The 22,763-nt window shown below is 43.9% G+C and overlaps 1 protein-coding gene across 1 annotated transcript; it reads left to right on the top strand.

Annotated features, from left to right (window-relative positions):
* The first annotated feature begins 1,139 nt into the window (after window positions 1–1,139).
* GCLM (glutamate-cysteine ligase modifier subunit) lies at window positions 1,140–21,216 on the top strand. The gene is made up of 7 exons (XM_077332946.1): window positions 1,140–1,595; window positions 8,846–8,911; window positions 10,885–10,969; window positions 13,180–13,236; window positions 15,270–15,472; window positions 17,404–17,518; window positions 19,357–21,216. The coding sequence occupies exons 1-7, from the start codon at window positions 1,470–1,472 to the stop codon at window positions 19,527–19,529; spliced, it is 825 nt and encodes a 274-aa protein (XP_077189061.1). The 5' UTR covers window positions 1,140–1,469; the 3' UTR covers window positions 19,530–21,216.
* The last annotated feature ends 1,547 nt before the right edge of the window (window positions 21,217–22,763 follow it).

Here is a 22,763-nt window from a genome sequence, read left to right as displayed (position 1 = left end):
AACTCTAACTTAAACTTAAACAATATTTATTGCCCAAATTTCTACTTATTTTAAAAAGAAGCATACTCTTTACCCTTTTGACTGGAAAATATTTTACAGTGTTAATATAATCATTATATTTGCCTCAGAGGAGCTCACTGAGATGTTTTGCATGAACAGGGTTGCCAGCTCCAGATTGAAAAATATCTGTAGAATTGGGGGCAGATCCTGAGGGCAGGGTTTGGGGAGAGACTTCAATGGAGTATAATGCCATAGAGTCCACCTTCAAGGGTCATTAAAAACAAAGGCAACATCCTTTGTCCGCTGACACTGTGACCTAAGAAACTCCTTTCATTGATAACTGATATATGAATGAAAAGGCCTGCTGGGAATTACCAGGGTCTATACTGCTTTGATCCTCAGATCTTGAGACTTGAGGTCTGATGCACTGCCTGTCTGTAACTGCACATGAATGAACTGTAATTTCTCACCAAGTGATGTGCAGCCCTGCAACTCACACACCACAGCTGGTGAAGTATATTTTGCAGACCTCCTCTTGAAGGAGAATTCTGTTTTTCAACTGTATCTTCAGTTAACAGAACCAACTCCCTACTGGCTCTTACATCAGAGCACCATATAGAAATCAACAGCATCGAGGTCAACGAAGGCACATGCAGACAAGTCTGAAGCATATAAGTGGAAAGGACAGCAGGAGAGCAGTGCAGCCTTCAATCTCTATCACCGCGACATGGCTTATTTATGTCACTTAATCTTTGGTTCCCTTTCATGACTCATTGGGCTGGGATGGTACGGGGAAGGGAGAAGGCATGCGAGAAGTTTGCTCCGCATTCCGAAAAGGTGCCGCTCAGCCTTCTCGTAGCCAGGGACTGAGCCTTGATATGAAATTTGAGTGTGTGTTCAGGCTAATGGCACTAGAATACACGACGCCGGTTTATTTTTGGCGGGGCGGCGAGCGCAAGTACCCGGTGGCCAGCAGAGGGCGGTGTTCAAAACCAACGGAGCTCTCAGGAGATCGGGCAAAGCCGGCTGCTCCGGTCATAGCCGAACTCCGGGGAGTCGCGCATGCGCACTGACCGCAAGACCTGGTTCTACGCTAGAGGGTTCTGCGGCGGGGATTGGACGAGAGGGCTGTTTGCCGCCCGGCACGAAAGTCCTCGTCGCGAGGCAGGAAGACCGGGGAAGGGGGGGTGCGCGCGCGCGCGCGCCTAGTGTCTCTCTTCCTCCGACGAGGTTGCGCCCTCCGCCTCCCCGTGAAGCGCCCACTTCTCTCCCCCCCCCGCCCGCTGTCCCCCGCGCCATGTGACCTCGAGCGGTGACCAAGCACTTTTGGTTTTCGCTTAGTCATCGCCGCCGTCGGAGGGAGCCGGCCAGTCGCCTGCCGCGAGTCTTCCCAGCCCGGGAGCCGCCGCCGCCGCCTGCTCGCCTCGTGCCTTCCCGGAGCCGCCGCCGCTGAGCCGCCGAGCGCCGGCATGGGGACCGAGAGCGGCAGCGCCGGCGTCCTGCTGGGGCAAGCGGGCATCCTCAACCTGCAGACGGGCAACCTGCTGAACTGGGGCCGCCTGCGGAAGAAGTGCCCGGCGACCCCCAGCGAAGAGGTGAGAGCGAGCGAGCGGCCGGCCGGTCACCCGCCCCCCCCCCCCGCAGCGGTTCCCCCCGTGGTCTGTAGAAGGGGAGGGGGTGGACGGGACAGCCCCACTTCACTGCATTTTGCCGGATGTTGACTCTCGCCGTGAGCCTCCCAGTGGAAGCCCGGGGCGGTCAGACGCCAAGCACTCCGCTTCCCCTGTCATCCTCCTCCTCCTCCCCATAAAACTTGGTCTCGTGTGGCCCCGTGGCAGATCTCGTCCCCCGAATGACTGGCATGGGGGTTGGCAGTTACGGGTTCGTCTGTTGGATCGCAGACTCGTGATCTGGTGTGGAGTTTTCCCCGAGTTTGTTTATGGACGTATACATTCACCGTTTTCCTATAACAAGACAAAAAACATAGTATGGTCTGTTTAACTTACAGCAAGGTCATAAAAATAAGAGGGCAAGTCCAAGAGGCTGCAAGAAAAGGTTTATTATATCTGTGATGTGAAGGGTAGAAGCTTTGGAAATCAACCGCAAGGTTATTCCCACTAGAAGAGTGTATGTGAATAGGTGGGTCTTTTGCAGACCAAAGAGACTCTTAATTTACCACAAATCCCGTTTATTTTTGTTCCAATAGGCTAACATGGCTAATTCTCAAGAAATTATCACTTTGGGAGATGGGGCTCAGATAAAGGCTGAAAACTGAGAGCAGTTATAGTTCCACTGCTTAAAAGTATCCCCCCCCCCCCCCCGTTCTTGCATAATACTTGCCTCATGATTTATCCTTTGGAAAGAAAGCTGCCATTTTACTTAGGTTTTGTCATCAGTTAATGCTCCTTTATTCTTTCCTGACAGTTTTTCAAACACCACCATGGAATTCACTATAAAATCTGTAGACATCATCTTTGTAAATATAGATGGTTATAGCACTGTTTTCTTCCAGGGTTACTTCTGGCATGAATTTGAAACCAAACTGCAAAAGAGAACTAATGTCAAGAGATGGCAAAGTTACAGGATAATCATAAATAATGTTTTCGCTTTGACTTACACCACTATTTTTTCCTTGATCTTTTAAGGACAGTCATCATATCAGGGTTTTTTTTAACAACTATCCTAATTATGATTTCACTGTCAACGAGTTAAGCTAAAAGTTTGATTAACAGGCTTGCTGAAAGTTTGTTAAATCAAGGTGCTCCTTCAAGCGATTAGGCAGAAGTTAGAAAGATTTATGCAGGAAATAGACCTTGTTATTGCCTCCAAAGCTGTTATCTAAATATTCTTCTATCTTAGCATTGATATTTGAGCGCCTAGAACTATGGCACAGCATGTATGTACAAAGTTTGCTTGCCTCACCCTTCTTGTAATTGCAGTGTGGAATCTTGTTTTAATTACAGTTTAAGCTTGTATTATGTCTCCAGGCCTAAAGGGCAGGCAGCGATCAGTTACGCCACTGTGTTGGGGATCAGCCTTCTGTTTAAAATGGCCCAGGAAAATCTTTTTAATTCTAATAATTTTCTCATGGTTAATGAAATGTCTCTAAAGACTGTTTGAGTGCACTTTGCAAGGAAGTATCTTTTTCCTTGTTTCTAATAAAGCAAAATAATATAACACTCAGTAACAATTGCAGCTATGATAATCTAATTATTTTAGATATTAGGACTCTGCTAACTTTACATTTGCTGCCACATAGAGAGCTGTCTTTCCTAAAATCTTTCACAAGCATGCATGCAAGTGCTGCTTGCTAGGTAGGCTTATGCAGTGTTGCAAATTAAGAATAAAGTTGTTGCACCTACATAATTTGTTTTTTACGCCAACAAAATGGCTTCCATTTTTCAAAAAGTAGAAAATGGAGTCTACAGCAATCAGATGAACACAATAACCATAGTTCTTACCCAGTAACACAATTTATTCATGAAAATCCTTTCCTTAGATTCTCACTAGTCCAACCAGCAGATGACATAATTCCACAAAATCCATTAGCAAAAGAATGATTTTAATTGAATGTCTGAAGGTCAGGAGGTGATGGAGCTCATAACATTTATTTTCTGGTCCAAAATCACTGTTAGTGTACAGCAATATCTCAGTTTTGTGGTACTCAGAAAATGAGAAGGCTACTCCTTTGATAAAGCAGTGCTGTGATGGACTATCAAGGATTAATGCCTCACAGAGTCTGGGAACCTTTGAGTGTGACAAGCTGCTCAAGTGGATTAATGTGGAGTATGTCAATTACGAAATGACAGTTGGGAACTGATAATTGAAGAAGATACAGTTCAGCACTGACTGAACTGGGAGGGAGGCAAAAGAGGAGTTGGAGGATCACAGAAGATCCCCATTCATGGTGAAAAGAGCAGAGCTTCTAATTAAAAAAAGTAATTCCTGCCCAGTGAAAAGGGAGAACTTTCAAGAGAGTGGTTTATGTTTATAGAAGGATTCTGGCAATTCCGTTGTGTGTTCCTGCCTTCTAACACTTGAAGAGTCAGTGAAGCTCAGGAACTTATTCTTGAGTGTTTAAGAAGACACTGAAAATAAATCCTCTCTATTCAAAGTTTCAAAGACCTTGTTGAAAAATAAAAATATCTACTTATTAGCAAAAAATTACCTTGAATTTAGTGTGATTACAAAGTTGCCTTAGTTACGATCAACTGTTCACACCATTTATCCCAACCTTTGCTCCCTCTTATAAGTTAAATAAAATGTTTTGTTTATTTTGAACTTTCCATTTCAGAAGTATAAGTTAAGGTGATTTCATCTCTTTTTGCAGTTCCCTGACACATCTAAATATATAATAACTAGGGGCAAAGCCCATTGCGTTCAGGAATACAATGGGTGCTAGATTGGAGTGGGGGTGGAAGAACTCTGCGGACGGCCTCCCCCCAGGACCTGGAAAGGCTGTAGGCAGCTGTTAAGGAACTCACCGACAGGCGCAGCTCTCATGCAGCAGGGATCCACAGCCTCTGTGCCTTGGAGGGAAGTGGAAGGAGGAGGGGGTTTTCAGGGTGGGGGATGGAAGGCAATTGGCTGGCTGCTGGACAGGCAGGCAAACCAGTTGGAGGAGGAGGCACTCAGGCAGGACAACCACCCTGAGTGGGTGACACTTAAGCCATGAGACATACTTCTCCTCCAAGGCCTTACCAGAAATATTAAGTGGAACAGACGTGATTGGGTGGGAAAGCCTTAGACCAGGGGTAGTCAAACTGTGGCCCTCCAGATGTCCATGAACTACAATTCCCATGAGCCCCTGCCAACACTGGTGGGAATTGTAGTCCATGGACATCTGGAGGGCCGCAGTTTGACTACCCCTGATTTAGACCAATTGAAAGAAGAGAGAAGAAAACAAAGGGAAAATCTTGTGTGTGAGGGAGGAGTGAGATCACTATAAGTGCTTTGTCAATTTTTTTCTTAAAGATGCTGATCGGTTCATACTTTTCAGTAACTTTCCTAGCTTTCGAATGTAGGTTATGAGGATTGGGACCCCATATTCTGCACCTGTTAGGCTCTTAACCATTACTAAATGCCAATGAAGTTACATTTGGCAGCTAACCTGCTTGAAAAGTAACTTAGAAAGGTTTAGTGCAAAAAAGAAAACAGGTGTTCCCTTAAAACTGACATGTTGGAGAATGGCTTCTTGTATCTTTTGAATTCATTGTTGCAAGTGTAGCTCACCACAAATACATATAGATTATCCAAAATATCCCTAAACAAAATTTATAGGAAGAAACTATTAATAAACGATGGTGTTTAAAAATCATATAAGCAGACAGTATGATAACAGAAGCACCTGCTCCCCATCTCCATTTTCCTTGGTATTGAGTGCTTGCTTCATTAGAAGGTAGTGATCATAGCATGTTTCCAGACAATATATGTGAAATATACAACATGACTTGGACCCCACCTAAAATTTCCACAGATGGAAGGACTTCCAAACTCAGAGCATGACTTCTCCACCTACTGCTGCAGTACATCTTCTGTCCATCCTTTTCCCGGGGGGATATGGGACCCCCCGCCCCCCCCCCATTGATTAGCAGGGGAAGGGGAGTCAGAGGTCTGCCATTTGAGGTGGGAATTATGAAAATTCACCATCTGTGAAACTTTCACACGAGATCCAAGTTGTAATGCTGCTCACAACAGAACAGTGTTATGTAACTCTTTGTTTTCTCACATTCCACCTGAGATTTGTCATGAGTGAACGAGGCTTTCAGGATGAGCTTAATACTGTTGATGATGGTTAAAGAATAAATACTTGTTTACAAAGCCTGGGTACAGTGTTTCCTTAGAGGGACCTCTCCCGTCATTTTCTGGCATGTATAAAACATGTTCACCCAGCCGCGCCCTGTGCCACTCTTACCAGAGGCTCAAGCTTCTGCTTTCAAATCCTTTTTACAAGTCATGTAACTAAGTGCCTTGTTTCCAACACAAGCTGCAATCCAGTGAGCTTGGGGGTTCACTGTGAATCTATCATGAATTTCTTAATGAGAAGGGCAGGAGTGGTAGAGGTCGTACCCGTGGTTACCAGCTTTCCCACCTGTACAACTGTGGCGTGGTGGTATAGGATGTGTTCTAGGGCCCATGAGCTCAAGCAGAATGATTGTGTGCCATGTGACCCAGTATGATCTGATGGTGCGCCATAGCGCCTGTCGACAAATGCTTTCCAAATGTGAGGGGAGAGTAAAAGTTTTGAAAACCATTGAAAGCTAGCCTTAATTGATTTTTATTGTTAAAAGGACAAACTACAATATGCAGCAATTACTGTAGGTACATATTTTATACTAAACTAGATATTAAGCCCGCTGTGGGCAAAATACAGCAGGCCCTAGCATGATGGGTGGGTGGAGGGATGGGGCAAAGGAAGGAGGAAAAGGAGAGAGACAGAAAGACAGAAAGAAAGGGAGGAAGATAGAGACAGAAGAAGGAGAGAAACAGGTAGCCAGAAAGAGGCAGATGGAAGAGAGGGAGGAAGGGAGAAAGGGAAAAATAAAGGGAATGCTGGGAGGAAGGGAAGGAGAAAGGGAATGCTGGGAGGGAGGAACAGAGTAAGGTAGGTGGCCTTGGGACCTTCTGCTGGGCCCAGGGGCAGGCTTGGCTGCCCCAGGGCCCGGCAGAAGGCTCGGGATGGGGGCGGTAGGCTTTGCGGCCTACTGCCGGGCCCAAGAGCAGTCTCGGCTGCTCCAGGGCCTGGCAGAAGGCTCGGGACGGGGGCGGTGGGCTGTGCGGCCTACGGCCAGGCCTAGGAGTAGGCTCAGCTGCTCCAGGGCCTGGCAGAAGGCTCGGGACTTCGGAAGTGGGCTTTGTGGCCTTCTGGTGGGCCCAAGGGCAGGCGAGCCTGCCCCAGGGCCCGGCAGAAGACTCCCTGGGCGAGGGGAAGCCGGCCGGAGGACTTACCGCTGGGGAAGGCTTCTTCCTCTGAGCGGCAACTCCCCGGCCGGCCCAGGCGAGTCTGGGCCAACCAGCCAATGAGGAGCCGCGCTTTGTGCGGCTCCCCATTGGCTGCTTGGCCCTCGAGTGACACTCGGAGGGCCCAATCAGGAGCCGCTTCGCGGCTCCTGATTGGGCCCTCCGAGTTTTTATCCCGGACAGGGCCCGCCCTAACTCCTCCCCACTTGCCCTTACTCCTTTATTCCTCCCACTCCTCTGGAGCGGGGGGGAGGGTTAAAGATAGGCCTATTTTATACTAGACCTTCTCCAGCACCATCTGGGAACTCTTTGGATTATGATTACCAGCTAGTTGTGAGTATATAAACATCTGTATCCTAAGCAGTTAACTGATGTAGTGTAAACATATATGCATATCACTACAACATCAATACAAATATGCCCTTTTAAAAAGTGATAAGATTTAATAATCAGATGATGACACTGCTTTCTAGAAAGAAAAGAAGATGAAGAAGAAGAGTTGGTTCTTATATGCCGCTTTTCCCTACCCGAAGGAGGCTCAAAGCGGCTTACAGTCGCCTTCCCATTCCTCTCCCCACAACAGACACCCTGTGGGGTGGGTGAGGCTGAGAGAGCCCTGATATCACTGCTTGGTCAGAACAGTTTTATCAGTGCCGTGGCGAGCCCAAGGTCACCCAGCTGGTTGCATGTGGGGGAGCGCAGAATCGAACCCGGCATGCCAGATTAGAAGTCCGTACTCCTAACCACTACACCAAACTGGCTCTCTGAAGAAAAAGCTTAATTACTTTCATGCTTAATTCCCTATTCTTCGCAATTAAAAAACCTTAAAAAATGAACAAGTGCCATTAATGTGCTTAAGATTTACCCTCTCTAGTAACTATTGTTCTGCAATGTTACATTATCTATATCTTCACTTGATCGATCTAACCATTAAAATTTGAAGCATTAGGAGGGATGAATTAGTAGCATTTATAATTGCAGCAGAAAGATCAGCTGCAAGAGCAGATGATGGATTTCCCTTCTCCATCGTATGAGGTCTGAGGCCAAAAATACCCTGTACTTCTTGCAAAGAAAATTCATTGGTCTTTCTTGAAGATCAGATTGTCCCCAATGCTGATTACAGTGATGTTGAACAGGAAGTTTATTTATTTTAAAAATTTATTGAATGCATATTTAGTTATTTTGTAATTATTAAGAAATGCTGGGTGCTACACATTTGCTTCATCATAAATATTAAACATTGATGGTCCATCAGAAATCTAGTGTGATCCATTGTGAGTCATCCTTTTTGACAAGACTAGAATCCGTCCATCTGTGTTGTAGTAGGTAGGGCACAGATGTCAGGAACCAGCTGCAAGAAACCGGGTTCTGAATTAGCCAAGAAGTGCTGTACAGAGGAAGGCTAAACTCTGACAGAAAGAGATGGTTACGTTGTAAAAACAAAGTCACGAACGAGGTTTGGGGGGGTTAGTCTAAGTAATGTGAAGTACAAAACTGAGAAGATATCAGATCTTTGATGAAGTTTTCTTATTGAGAGGATTGAGTACTGAGGTGTTTACAAAGTTCACTGCTGCACGTCTGCTGTTATATTTGCATTTTTTAAAAATCTTACATCACGCAGTAATGTGATGGTAGCCACCACATATGCCTATCAGATACTGTGGCGTGAGGTTGTGGCCTTCCGCCAGCTTAAGGAGCCTTCTTCCAATAAGCCACGTAACAGCCACTTAAGTTGAGGGAAGTCTCCTTCAATTGGAGGAAGGCTTTGGATTGTCTTGAGTGGGGTGGAGGGACACAGGCTGCTGTTTGAAATTATGTCCCTATCACAAATTTATTGCATAACAGTTACCAAAGTGGTGCTAAAAATTAAAATGTTTTTTTACAGCTGCGGGATTGCATTAAGAAAACCTTAAATGAATGGAGATCAAAGATCAGCCCTGATCTAATACAGGTAAGTGATTCTATTCCATTTCCTTGCAAATACTTTGGCTGATATTGGAACTCTCTCTGGCAAAATTTTATGAAATGGGTTAATGGAAAAGAGAACTTCTCAGAATAAACTGGCTTCAGCATGACTCCATTTCTGTGAAAGGATCACTCAGTGTTACTTGTTGGGGCAAATCTCAACTGGCTTTCCACTGGAAAGTTTTACTGCATATGAATGAGAGTCCACAAGGATATTGTAATGTCAGGTTGTATCTTTGGATCTTGAGGATTAACCTGTCCCTTCACGACAAGGAAGACATGCAAGATGCAGTCAGGCCCGGCTTGGGCTGGGGACCTCTTGAGCTTGCAGCTGGACCACATTGACAAAAAGGCATATTTTGTACAAACTTGTTCCTTACAGTGGGAGTTCTATGGTCAGCAGTATTTGAGGGATCACAGTGGTCTGAAAAAGGGCTGCCACACCTGCAAAATCAGAATGAATGCATCTAAACTGCTCCCTTAGGCCCATTATGCACGGCCGGCGAAACGGCAATTTCGGGTCACATGGAAAACGCGGAGGGGGAAGAGGCGAAGCAAACCAGTTATGCACGGGACGGGACGCAACAGCTGCAAACCCCAGAGTATGCACGCGGCGACCATGGCACCGCTTCTGGTTGCTCCCCGGTTGGTCACTGGCGCCGCTTCTGGTTGGTCACCCAGAAGCTGCGCTTTCTTCCGTGTTTCGCTAACGCGGCTTTTTCGGCAGCATGCACCGAATCTGAGGCCGGTTGTAGCCGGCTCCGTGCGTTATCAGTGATTTTAGTTGCCGCCATTCCACCCCGAATGTGCGCTATCCCCCCCCCCCCGTGCATAATGGGCCTTAGAGATGCAGAATCTCACAGATGATGTCTTTGTGAGTACTTCAGATTAACGCAGAGATTCACAAGCCAGATCAAAGTCTCGTCTGGGAAAATACATGCTGGAGAGGGTATCTTTCTTCCTGTGCCCCACATGCAGTTCTACTCTTTGTCTTCATGTAGTGTTCTCTGAGACTGAGGCCGGCAAGATACTCTTCCTTCAAAAAGAACATGTTTTAGGCAGTAACAGCTACTGCATTACACTGTCCTCAGAAAGAGCCCTGCTCAAGATGTGAATGTGGCAGCACTTCTCAATATTGTTTGAAAGGATGTCATGTATCCCGTCTTTTCGCTGCTAATGCAGCTGTACAAATTGGTCGGACTGCGTTGGAGCCATAAGGAAAGGGAGGCTAGCTCCTAGGGTGCTTGCCCTGACCGTATGCAGTAGACTTGGATCAGAAGCCTACAGCTAAAGGTCTTGGTTGTGCAAACAGAAGTGTGGAACTCAGTCACTCTGCCATATGTTGTTTGTTTACATAAACATGTAGAATATTTGAGATGTCTGTTTCAGTTGCTATCATGACTTTGTAGACAAGCCAACTTTCAGAACAAACCAGGCAAGCAGAGCAGAAAGGCAGGTGCCTGTCCATGTCGGCTCTTCACTGTTGTTCTTTTCCTTGCCCAGTCAGTGGCCTTCTGTGCCTCCTGCTCAGGCCAGTGAGCAATGGGGTCCATTACTGTGTGCCTGAGAAGGAAAGTGGTTGCTCCAGTTTCGTCTTGAGCCACCCGGCTGGAGGAAAACTTGTTCACTTCTCCTGCTGGAGGTAGAAGATGCAGCACTATTTTTTTAAAAAGTCTTTTGACTTTAGTTTTTCTGTCCTGGCTGCGTCTTGAATTCTAATTTTATATCAGTTCGGCTACAAACATTAAATAAGGAGTGTATTTTTTCTAGTTGTGTAAACTGCTCCAAGGAGTTCTTAACTATTTCAGATCTGACAGCACTGTATTTCAGTAAGTGAAAGCATAACCTCTGTGTAGCTAAAAACTGATTTATCTCTCTGTTTTTTAACTAACACATTTAAAAATAGACTGTTTGCTAGTACCAGTGAGTTTCCCTTTACTGTCATGCATTTATTTGCAGGAAATGCCCCAAATCCTTGAATGTACTCTGGCTCAAGCAATAGAAAAGATCAACCCTGAAGAAAGGGAAGAGTTGAAAGTTTCAGGTAAATTTAGTTGTGCCTTTGGCACAAGAGATGTGAGGGTGCAATCCCTGACCTAAACGTCAAGCATCTTTGATTTGGAAAAGCATCATTCTCTGAGGCATTATGAAAAATGTTGACTAGGCTTGACAAAACGAAATGAAAAATGTCAGCATAACACAACTTGTACAGAATAACTGATCATGTTGTAGTCACACTATTTTCCCAAGCGTTTCTGACACCACCTTCAAAACATTGTGGAGGAGAAAATCATCTTCATTCCCTGCTTGTGACCTTTCGCAAGCATTTGACTAATTCTTATTGGAATTTGGATTCTGGGCTAGATGAACTTTTGGCTTCCTCCCACAAGGCAGTTCTTGAGTTCTTACATGTGAAGGTGTAGTTATTCTGGAAGGCATTAACCTCCTAGACCGTTTATGCACTGGGAACTTTACTGCCCCAGCTTCTGTGGAGGAGCACAAATCGGGGGCGGATGAGGCACACGCTCCCCCATGTGGGTGCAGGAAGAGGTGGGGCAACCTACCACAATTAAAACTCCAGCCTGCAGCCCGGCATGAAACCTCCAGTGCATAAACGGTCCTAGTGAGACCACCCCAATGCTTTATATTGGGAGCATACTTGCACCTATCCTTGTGAAGATGACATGTATTTGTGAGAGGCTGTTTAAAAGATGTGATAGTAAATTGAACTGGTGTTTCTTGCTCAAGGTTCAGCTGTTAATCTTATGCAACTTCTTGAACAAGTTACTGAACTGTCCTCAACTTGGCACAATCTCAAACAATCCTTTACTCATAATACTAGAACAGCTAATTTGAGCATGGACACTGGTACCAGAGATGCCAACTGGATGTAACAACATCAACTACACCAGGGGTAGTCAAACTGCGGCCCTCCAGATGTCCATGGACTACAATTCCCAGGAGCCCCCTGCCAGCATTCGCTGGCAGGGGGCTCCTGGGAATTGTAGTCCATGGACATCTGGAGGGCCGCAGTTTGACTACCCCTGAACTACACCATCTCAGGCTTATTCACATGCTCATCTTGTAACAATGCATATGCCATGCAGACCAGCTATGCCCTTCAGTTCTTTAGATAGGGCAAATACAATGGGTGACCTCAAAGTAGCTGTTTTATTGCAAAGGAGCTTCAGGAACAGGCTACAAAGGGAAATTGCTTAGTTGCAACTTATTACAATGCTGAAAAATGAAATTCCCTGGACACAGGAGATACTCTACATAGCCAGTTGCCCCACTTCAAAGAAGAAGGTGCTGTAAGTACACCTCCATGCTTGAGGGGAGATGGATGGAGCACAATGGCAGAGTCTCGGTGAATTATTCTCAGCATCCCACAATTAAGGATACATCTGCCCATCAATCTCCAATTTTGACAGATTTTTTTCCAGCACTGTGTTTTTCCTTGAATTAAACCCAAGCAAAATTGTAGCCTTATAAAGTAAGCTTTTTATTCCTGTTTGGTCCTTGAATCTGCTAAACCTCTTCATGATGCTGCATGCTAATTTATTGCTAATTTATTGCTCACCTTCTACCTATAATTATGAACTGGTGATTTCCATTTCATTGTACTGGAAGAACTGTGCATGCAAACGAAAGCTTATACTTTGGATAAAACTTTGTTGGTCACTGGACTCAAACTTAGTTGTCCTGAACTAAGTGTTTTAGCTGAGCTGATGACAATTAGCTTTAGCATTTCCATCAATGAGTCTGCCTATTGTGTAAGGCGAAACTCATGCTACTTGTCATCGGGCTTAACTGCAAATGTTTTTGTTTCTGATAAAAATGGAGTAGCTGTTCACTGAAAGGACTTTAGCCAGCATGTTTTGTTTAGCCAAATTCCTTTGTAATCTCCCATTATTTATAGAATGACGTGTATCGATTTCATCTTAACCACCCTCAAACTTAAGCAATAGATGACTTGCAGCGGCATAGCTTCATCCAGTGCTCACCAGTTGGAAGGAAGCCCAGGTTATCCCGAGGCTAGTGTGCATAGGATTGCAGCCTTCTATAAAACACTTGACTAGCTAGAAGGCAGAAGTGGCTTCCTGGACACTTTGAAATGTGTATTGGTGGGTGGGGTGACAGAACAAGCAGAGTGTTGTTTTCAGCTGGTCAGTTGTCAGAATAGCATGGCTTTGGGATTTGTGCTGACCAGCAGATATTGTCTTCCATTATTGACTTTGTTTTTTTCCTTTCCAGCAAAACTATTTATTGCAGGATCAAACTCATCATCAATCAGAGAAGCAGTCAATACGAGTAAGTTCCAAAACGAAGCCTGAGCAGCTTTTGAGTCATGTTCTCTTGCAGTATTTAGTAAAGCCTTTTGTAAACTTAAAATATATGTTTTTCTCCGAGATGAGATTTTTAAAATCTAACAAATCCTTCATCTGTCTACGTCATTGTCTTGGAACTGATGGTGTAGTAAAACGACTAAACACAATGCTATTAGGTGCAGGAAAATCAGACTTTGCAGTGCAGTAGTAGTTTCCAAACATTTTATTTATACAACAAAAATGTTGATTTCTCCCTTGAGGAACTTAAGGTGGTTTACAATATATGACATTCTAATAATACAATAGAAACAGCAGTTACAAAGTAGCAAGTTAGCAAACTCCAAGTTAAATTGATCAAATGTAGTCTTCAGCTGCCTCCTGAAGATAGTTGAGGAAGCCAGGCACACCTTCTTAGGGAGGTTGTTCCATAATTGTGGATCTGCCACTGAAAAGGCCCCGTCTTCTGTACCCACCAAGTGAGCATCTTTAATTGGTAGGAAAGTCAGAAGGGCATCTTCCCTGCAATCTTGGGCAGGAATGTGTGAGAGAAGACAGTCTGGTCCCTAAACATACAGGGCTTCAAGGGGAAAAAAACATCTTGAATTGGGCTTGGGAGCAGATTGGTACCCTGTGTAATTGCTGTAGTATTGGGGATATAAGCGGCTGATAGCTGGCCCTGACCAACATCCAAACTGCAGCATTTTGCACTAGCTGCTATTTCCAAACACTCTTCAATGGTAGCCCAAGTAGCATACACTGCAGTAGTCTAGCCTAGATGTAACTAAGGCATGGATCATTCTGTCTGAAGCAGGAACACAGCTGATACACTAAACAGAGCAGGGCAAACATACTCTGAGCTGCAGGAGCTACTTGGTTTTCTAAAGTGAAAACCGTGTCAAGCAGCATTCCCAATCTCTGAGAACCTGGCTTTTCAAGGATAGTATAAACCCCCTCTGAGTGAGGGGTGAGCTGAAGTCTCTGGTCTGCCTTGCTACTAGCCCAAAGAATCTCTGTCTAGTCAGGATTAAGTTTCAGCTTGCTCACCTTTATTTGGCCCATTACTGACTCCAAACATCAGTTCAGAAACACTAATAGCATACTTGGAATTAGGTGAAAAAGAAAAGTAGAGCTGGATATCATCCACATATTGGTGACATTGCAGACTATGTCTTGCAATTAAATCCTATGACACCTCATAGGCCATCAGCCATGGGGCAGTGCAGGAATCCCACAGTGCAGGAATCCCAGATAAGACTTGAGCCGTCATAATACAGTGCCCTGTAGTCCCGGTGCTGAATGGTGGCTCATTAGGAGACTATGGCTGATAAGAGCAAAGGCCTCTGAGAAGTCCAGCAGAGCTAGCAGGGTCACATTCCCCTGTTGAGGTCCAAATGCTGGCCTGAAGCCAGATTGAAATGAGGCCAGAAAAATCAGTCTCTTGGAAAAAGTTCTGCAGGATGAGGTTTTCATTTTATTTTGAATATGTTCATCTGGTTGAAGTTCAGAGGTTTTGGAAATAAAGCTGAAACTATTGGTATCGTACCAGACTGAGTATACTGGATGCAGTATGCCTGTAGTTAGCCTTGGTGGACTCTTAAATACATTTTACCTGGATCTCAGAACTGTCTGACATCTTTATTAGCTCTGAAGTAGTGTAGTAGTTGGTGTTGAATTCAAAGCCTGCAGAGAAGTACACTGGATGGCCTCAGGGCAGTCACTCTCTCAGCCTCCTGTGTACCACACAGAACTGTTGAGAAGATAAAAAGAGGGAAGAATCCACCAGGATCACTTCTCTGAGCTCAGAAAAAATTGTATTGAGCGGTTAATTTGTCATAATTGACAAGTCCATAAAAAGTCCATGTGAGAAATATATGTGGATGCTTGAACTTGAGCATTTATACAAGAAATAGAGTACGTGAATCTGAAACAAGTGGGTACATGTTTCCTAAAACCTTAAATTCTTTCCCCTTCTCCCTTTCTGCTTAAGCATAAACCTTTCTTTTTCTCCCTCCCCAGCACGTTCTGCCCTTGGGGTAGACCAGTTAGATTCTGTGATTATCGCTCCTCCTCCAACTGAAGATGGAATTAATCTTTCCCTAGAGTATTTACAGCCGTACTGGGCAGAACTTGAAAACTTAGTTCAGAACAAAAAGATTGTTGCCATAGGGACTTCTGATCTAGACAAAGCCCTGTTGGAGCAGCTATTCTTGTGGGCACAGGTAAGAGGCAAAGTCTTTTAACAGCAGTAGCCCCAAAACAACTCTTTGGTTTTGGTTTTCTTCCTAGCTACATTTAGTTAAATATTTATCTTCTCAAAAACAGTTCTAATGTTGAAGCATTGATATTTTTAAGAGGGATTCAGGAAGTATGTTTTGTCTTGTACAACAGAACTACGGAATTAAACATTTTCACTTGGTGCCACATTTTGTTTTGGCTGGGAAATACAATAGATTTGTCTAAATCTTTGTGTGAGTATATATTGGCATGGAGTTCCCATGCCAAGGGAGCTTCTTTCCATGGCCAGTTTTCCACAAGAAAGAGAGCTTTGGCTAGGGGAAATAGTGCTGCTGTAGCAGAGAAGAGGCGACCACAGCAGTACTTCAGATGTTAAGGTGTGGCAGGGCCCCCTGTCTCACTGACTGGCACACTGTCTTCTCTAACCAATAGCACCCCACAATAGTCTAGGCTTGAGCCAAAGCCAATATGACACTGCTAGGGTCGGCCAAGCCAGGCCAGACTCCATCTCTGCCTTAGGTTTGGAATGATAGCCTTTGCCTGACCCAGAGGTGCCTCTGGACTCAAGCTTGTATCAGCTCACCCCCCCCCCCAATTGTATTTCTAAGCAAGTGGACTGACTTCCTCCTGTTTGCCTAAGGGCTCCTAGGAAAATCCTTTGTCTTGCAACATTTTTCACACTTGGCCCCTCTGCCAGGGGATATTTCCTCCCCACATCCTGCCAGCTAGACCTGATGGCTCTCTTCCTCAGAGCCATTAATACCTTTATCCAAATCCATTTACGGCCATCACCCCCACTTGGCCAGGTATTGTCCTAATCTCCGGGGACCCTGGAAACTTCCAGCACATGCTTACCTGAGCCTTGTCACGTAGCCCCCTTCCCAGAATCCTATAAAAACTGTGGCTTCACACAGCCACTCTGAGTGTCTTCCAACCCGGGACCTCCCACGCTGGTTCGTGCTTCTTCCTCTAACCCACCACTCCTCGGACAGCCTTCTCCTCTCCCTCCCCCTTCTCTATACGACTGCTTGTAGGTGTGTTAGCTATTTGTGTGTCTTTTTGTTATTTTCCTTTCAATAAAAGCTTATATTACAATTTTACCATTTACATCTGTGTTTGCCTTGAGTTCCTACGGGTGTAATCAACCCTGGTATATATAGGCATTTTGATCCATAAATGCTAAGTTACCCCCCTCGCAGCATTTGGGCTAATCTTCCCCACAAGCTTAAAGATACGTGTTTTAGGATGCAATTTGGGTAACACCAGAGCTCATGTGATTAGGGGACTGGGAGCTCAGGAGAAGTGATTTGATTGTTTCACATAATGCCAAGCAGTTGTTTGCTTTTTATACCTGTGGCTTTGGTTCGTGTCCCCTCTCCTTATACACTTTCTTTCCCAGCAAACCATTATTTAGAATGTCCAGTTTGGATCTGGGGTACCCAGGTCTGAATGCTTGTCCTGCTGTGGAAGCCGTCTGGGTGACCTTGAGCCTGCCACTTGTTTTCAGCCCTGACCAGCCTCTCAGGGTGGTTGTGAGGATAAAATGGAGGAGAGGTGAATGATGTAAGCCAGTTTGTGTCCTGATTGGGAAGAAAAAATGGATATAAATAGTTTTCTGGTTTCCATAAGCTGATGTTGAAAATGAAGGCATATCAGACGTGTTACGTCTCAAGTAAGCCATTGTGGCAGAGGCTGGGAGGTACCACTCCGCCTAGGATGAGTAGCTAATTGCATGAATGTGTTGTCATATACAGTTCAACCCTATGCATAATGACTCCTGTGCCATTGTTTTCACTAGGATGGGAGTAGAGTAATTGCACAAGATAGCACTGTTAATTATATGCAGTCTAAGACAGATGCCATGGTACCCTTTTTATCTTAAAAAAAAAAGGTTCCTTGCTCTTTTTTTTAAAAGGTGAAGCCAAGCAGTAACCAGGTGAACCTTGCTTCCTGTTGTGTGATGCCACCAGATCTGACTGCCTTCGCAAAAGAATTTGACATCCAGCTGCTAACTCATAATGATCCAAAAGGTGAGGTTATGACAAGAACATAGGAATTGCTACACTAGATGTACAGGTTCCACATTGAGGGTGCTTGAAAATGTTAAGCGAAGTAGTTCTAGTATTTTGTAGAGCATTACTGTAACTGCCAGAAGAATAGCTTATTCATCATCTCTTCCCCACATGGGGATTGCGCATGAGCAGGCCTGCTATCAGGTAGGTCTGTGCAGCTAAAAACCTCCAGGAGGTGTTGGGCACCAGAGTCAGAAACTTGTTCCCACTCAGGGACCGTGTGCTTTTGTGCAGCAGTACCCCCTACCCTCAGGTCCTCTTTTGCCACCAAAGAGAAATCGGTGCTTTTGGAGTTTCCAACTACAGGTGATTTGTCAAGGCCTTGTCAGCTTCTGAGTCAGCTCCATGATGCAGAAAGCCCTTTTCAAGAAGTGCTCCCAGTGTGCTACTTCAGACCAACACAGCTACCCACTTGAATATGTCACTGGGAAGTCCTCCTTTGCAGGTCATACTTGATTATTTGTTATACCTGAAAGCTAAGGGCTGGATATTTTTGTCTATCTCTTTCTATCACAATGGAATTAAGGGAGGATCATTTTTCTCCCATCATTTATCTAAGAGGTTTCTTAGGGGGTTAGGTTATCTCTGCCCACCCAGGGATCCTTTAATGCCCTAATTGTCTCTGTTGTGTTAGCACAGTTAATGTTCACGTCTTTTGAAACTACCTGTTCTTTGGGAGAACTTTATGTGAAGTTATGTTTCTTAGTAGCTCCTACCTCATCTAGGAGGGTGAGCTATTGACTCTTCAAATAGATTCTCCATTTTTGGAATTCTTTCCTGAAAGAGCAATCCTATGCTCTAACCTTAGATTTCTTTCTAAGGTAGTTTCTAGGCTCCATTTATCTCAAAATATTGTTCTGAGATCCAGGTAAAATTTATTTAAGAGTCCACCAAGGCTAACTACAGGCATACTGCATCCAGTATACTCAGTCTGGTACGATACCAATAGTTTCCGCTTTATTTCCAAAACCTCTGAACAGCCAGATGAACATATTCAAAGAATCCTGGAGTTTTACAGGGATAGAGGCCTGTTTAGTAGCTCTAAGAGAAGTAGGAGAGTTTCATCTCAGACCCTGTCCTAATGGATTGTCAGGACCATTAGAGAGTGTTACAACATAGCCAGATTGTCACTCTATGTCCATTCCCCTAGGCACTGGCTTCTTCTGCAGCTTTCCTTTGGCAGAGATCTGCAGACCTGCCAGCTGGTTGTCAGCAGACACATTTGTAAGAAGTCATTGTGCTTTGGATCTGCAAGTGAGACGTGAGGCTCAAGTGAGCAAGGCAGTTCTTAATTCCCTGTTCAGGTGAGGAGAGCATGCTCCACTTCCTGGTTAGTAGCTTGCTAGAAATCCCATGTGGGACTCCACAGAAGACTGGTGATGAAAACAAAGTTGCACTTACGTGTAACTTGTTCATCAAGTATCTTCTGTGCATGCGTGCATACCCTCCCTGCTGCAAGTTTTGGCAGCAGTAGACATAGTGAGGGTAAGGAGCATGTGGTCCCCAATATTTTTACTCTAGTGTGCAGTATCCCCTGGAGCTTTTAGCTGTAAAGACCTACCTGATGCTGCTCAAGCACAGTCCCCATGTGTGCCTGCACAGAAGATATGAACAATAGTTTCAGATAAGTGCAACTTTGTTTTCTGGTTGCCTTAAGGAACAAGATCACCAAATGCTCAAGCACATCATGAGTGTCATTCCATTGTCCATTCATTTGGACCACGAATTAATGGGGTTCTCATGCAGGTAGCAAAATCGCTTACTAACTCTCTTCTAATTTTCCTGTTTAATTTTAGAACTGCTTTGTGAAGCAAGCTTCCAAGAAGCTCTTCAGGAAAGTATCCCAGAATGTCAAGTACACGAATGGACTCCACTGTGGCTTCTGCGGTATTCAGTCATTGTGAAGAGCAGAGGAATTATCAAATCGAAGGGCTACATCTTGCAAGCAAGAAGAGTACTGTCATCTTAAGACTTTCAACAGAAGCCTGGTTCTGGAAAGACCCTGACTTTGCCAGGCATTGCACTGAGGTGCAAACCAGAATATTCAAAAGAACAAATGTGTTCTTATTGGTCAGTGACGCCCAAATTGTATAGTGGCATAGACATGTGACAGCATAGTCAGTCCATTGATTTCCTTTCTTTTCTTACATGCTTTTTGTACAGAGACCAGCATATTCAAATGGGAAATGGTTGTTTTCACTAAACTAGAGACTGTTAATTTAGAGAAGATATATAAATAAAAATTATTTGAAATATTTTAATGAGTAATATAAACTTTTAAAAAGTTTGACTACCTATATTTTGATTGAAATATTTTTACTGATAAGGAGAAATAGACCTTGTTTTCTTATTGCTGCTGCTGTGGTGGTAGAAGACAATTTAGCAATGCTGGTCCAGCTCAAGCCTGTGGGATAAAACAACGATATGCAAGCAGGATTGCTCCATATAGTCATGAATGTATATTTGATGTTTTCCACATCATGGCATAAAGGTCATATGCCTCTTTGTTCAAGGTTAGTAAAAGCTTAAGTTAACCTTTTTCTTCTGTTTTTTGGAGGCACATTCCTCTGAGAAGCATCCCTTGTGTCCATGGTTTATGACCAAGAGAGCTGATGGAAGAACACTGAAAACAAAGTTTAATTTTATTAAAAGTTTGGGTGTTACTATTTTTTCTGGTGTTTTGGGAACCACGCACATTTTGAAAACCAGAAAAGGCTAATGCTTGATATGTTTATATAAACCTCAGCATTGCATGCACAGTAGATTCTCATTCAATGAATTCGGCTTACTTGGCGGTCACAAAGAGAATGGTGCTGTCTCCAAGCCAACCAGAGGTCTGGCTGGAAAGTTACCATTATTCGGGCAACATGCTGTTTGAACAAGCTTAAACGTAATGTAGTAGTGAATAATTAATTACCTGGGTGATGGCAAACTTTATCTGGAATTAATTTTTTACATTCATATCAGAAATAATGTTTGTCCTAGACAGCTAGAATGTACACAGGAGTTTTTTTGTATTGTCCATAACATATCTACACTGGTTAATCATTCCACTGGGTAAACATCTCATGCTTTTATTTATAAAGGTTTTGAATAAGAGTACTGAGCATGTGGGGATGTTTCTATCTAATGTGTTTTAAGCATGTGGCTGTCATGTCAATTGTCAGATTTTACTTGGAGCTGACTCCCATCAGAATTATCGGGCATTATTAATTAATGATGATGAAGATGATGCATGAGGTTTATGCAGTACTTGGTTGGGAACACTCTTGGACAACTCATGGAATAAACTTCAGTGCAACATTTCTGGTGGTTCTGGAGTAAACGTTAACTTGCTGCTTCAAACATTTGAATAGTTCTAGAGAGTGATTAAATAATAGGATGTGTATATTGAATGTGCAGGAAAATGTTTATATGCAAAATTAGGACTGATTAAAAATCTTTGAACTTCGTAGGGAGACAAAATTGTATGTAGTCCTGTTTCAAAATTAACCAATGGTTTTACTTAATTTTTTTGTGCCGGATGTGCAGTTTGAGATCATTACTGTTGACAAAGGATGCTTGCTTTTACAGAAATCTGCTGGTGACAGTTTGTCCTCTGCATCAGTGCATTCAGGTTCTGTGCCAGTTTTAAAAAATAAACATTTTGGCCTGTATTTTAGTCTTCTCTGGCTGTTGTTCTTTGTATCCTTTGATGACAATGAAATATTTTAAAATTTGTCTTAAAATGGTAAATTATAGTATCTTGAAAACAACCTTTCTCTCACTATTCAAGCAGAGCACCTTCTCTTCTTGCGGACATGGACACTGGAATCTTCTTTTAGTAAGCCTTTCTACAGAGCCAGGACTATGCAACTCTATACCAGTTTCCATTGCTTCAGACTGGGATTGGATATAAATTGGATCTAGGTCATTTTAAGCACTGGAGATGTGATTTTTGTCATGCAGTCACTGGCGAACATGATATGTGATTTGGTTGCCCCATCTTCAATATCCATTATAAAAATATGAAGATCCATGAGGATTTGTGCTTCAGAACCACATTTTTGTGCTGTAGCATTCCTATAAAGTAGTGGATCCATGATGATTCTGGTGTAATGTGTGGCTATGGACATATAATGAGTTGGGAGCCATTCAAAGCAAAAATGAGAATTGATGCTCTGAAGCTATACTTTTGTGCTGCAAAATGATGGATGCATGATTTTGTGGCACTGACTATAGACTAAGACATGGTCTATAATATGACTGATAAAAATTATAAATTCATGAGAATCAGTGCCTCATCCGTGTCGTGCTATTGCTGTACCACAAATTATTGGATTCGTCTTTTTAAAGGCTCAGTCTGTGGTCTGGGGTTTGACATGATTTGATATCAGATTTGGGGGAGAAGAAGAAGAAGAGTTGGTTCTTATATGCCGCTTTTCCCTACCCGAAGGAGGCTCAAAGCGGCTTACAGTCGCCTTCCCGTTCCTCTCCCCACAACAGACACCCTGTGGGGTGGGTGAGGCTGAGAGAGCGCTGATATCACTGCCCGGTCAGAACAGTTTTATCAGTGCCGTGGCGAGCCCAAGTTGAGTGAAAAAATCTACAGGATATGTGAGGGTCTGTGTAGATCTGGTTTTTCCTTTTTTGTCTTCAGGCACATTTCTGGAGCAAGTAAAGAAGCCACATCCTGCAGTCACAGACTTGCTGTTGTTGAGATTAACAGGACAAAAGAAAATCCTGAAACAAATTTTTCCAACTCTTCAATTTGCAGTTTTTAAATAATATATTTTAATGAATGTATCTTACTATTCACATTAGACAATTAAGGCATCAAAACTCTCTGTTAACGCTGGTTTGGAAGTTGGGAGATTCGGTGTCTGGGATGTGATGCTATAGAAGTCACCTTCCAAAACAGCCCTTTCCTCCAGCGTGATCGCTGCATTCTTGTAATCTCCAGAGTACGCTGATCGCTTGTTATTTGGGGAGAACCCCCGGCCCCACCTGCAGATTTGCAATGCCCAGGCCCAGATGCACGTATCAGCTAGGTAACCGTTCAAGTGTTCGGGCAGTAACAGTGATGCAGAAAATTACAGCGGCCTCTTCACTACTGGGAGGAAAACCGCATTCACCTTCTTGTCATGGCTATGATTGTGTGTAGCAATTCACATGCAGAAAGACGATGGGACAATAAATCTCGACACGTTAAGGCCTGACCTCT

The sequence above is a fragment of the Paroedura picta genome, chromosome 4, assembly GCF_049243985.1.
Source record: "Paroedura picta isolate Pp20150507F chromosome 4, Ppicta_v3.0, whole genome shotgun sequence".
Lineage (NCBI taxonomy): Eukaryota > Metazoa > Chordata > Lepidosauria > Squamata > Gekkonidae > Paroedura > Paroedura picta.
The sequence above is the reverse complement of the archived record's forward strand: the minus strand, read 5'-3'. Positions and strand labels throughout refer to the sequence as shown.

Excerpts from the sequence above, each read along its gene's own strand:
- GCLM (XM_077332946.1), top strand. The coding sequence starts at position 1,470 with ATGGGGACCGAGAGCGGCAGCGCCGGCGTCCTGCTGGGGCAAGCGGGC. Across the intron at positions 1,596-8,845 it reads CGGCGACCCCCAGCGAAGAG|CTGCGGGATTGCATTAAGAA; the intron begins GTGAGAGCGAGC and ends GTTTTTTTACAG. Across the intron at positions 15,473-17,403 it reads AGCTATTCTTGTGGGCACAG|GTGAAGCCAAGCAGTAACCA; the intron begins GTAAGAGGCAAA and ends TTTTTTTAAAAG.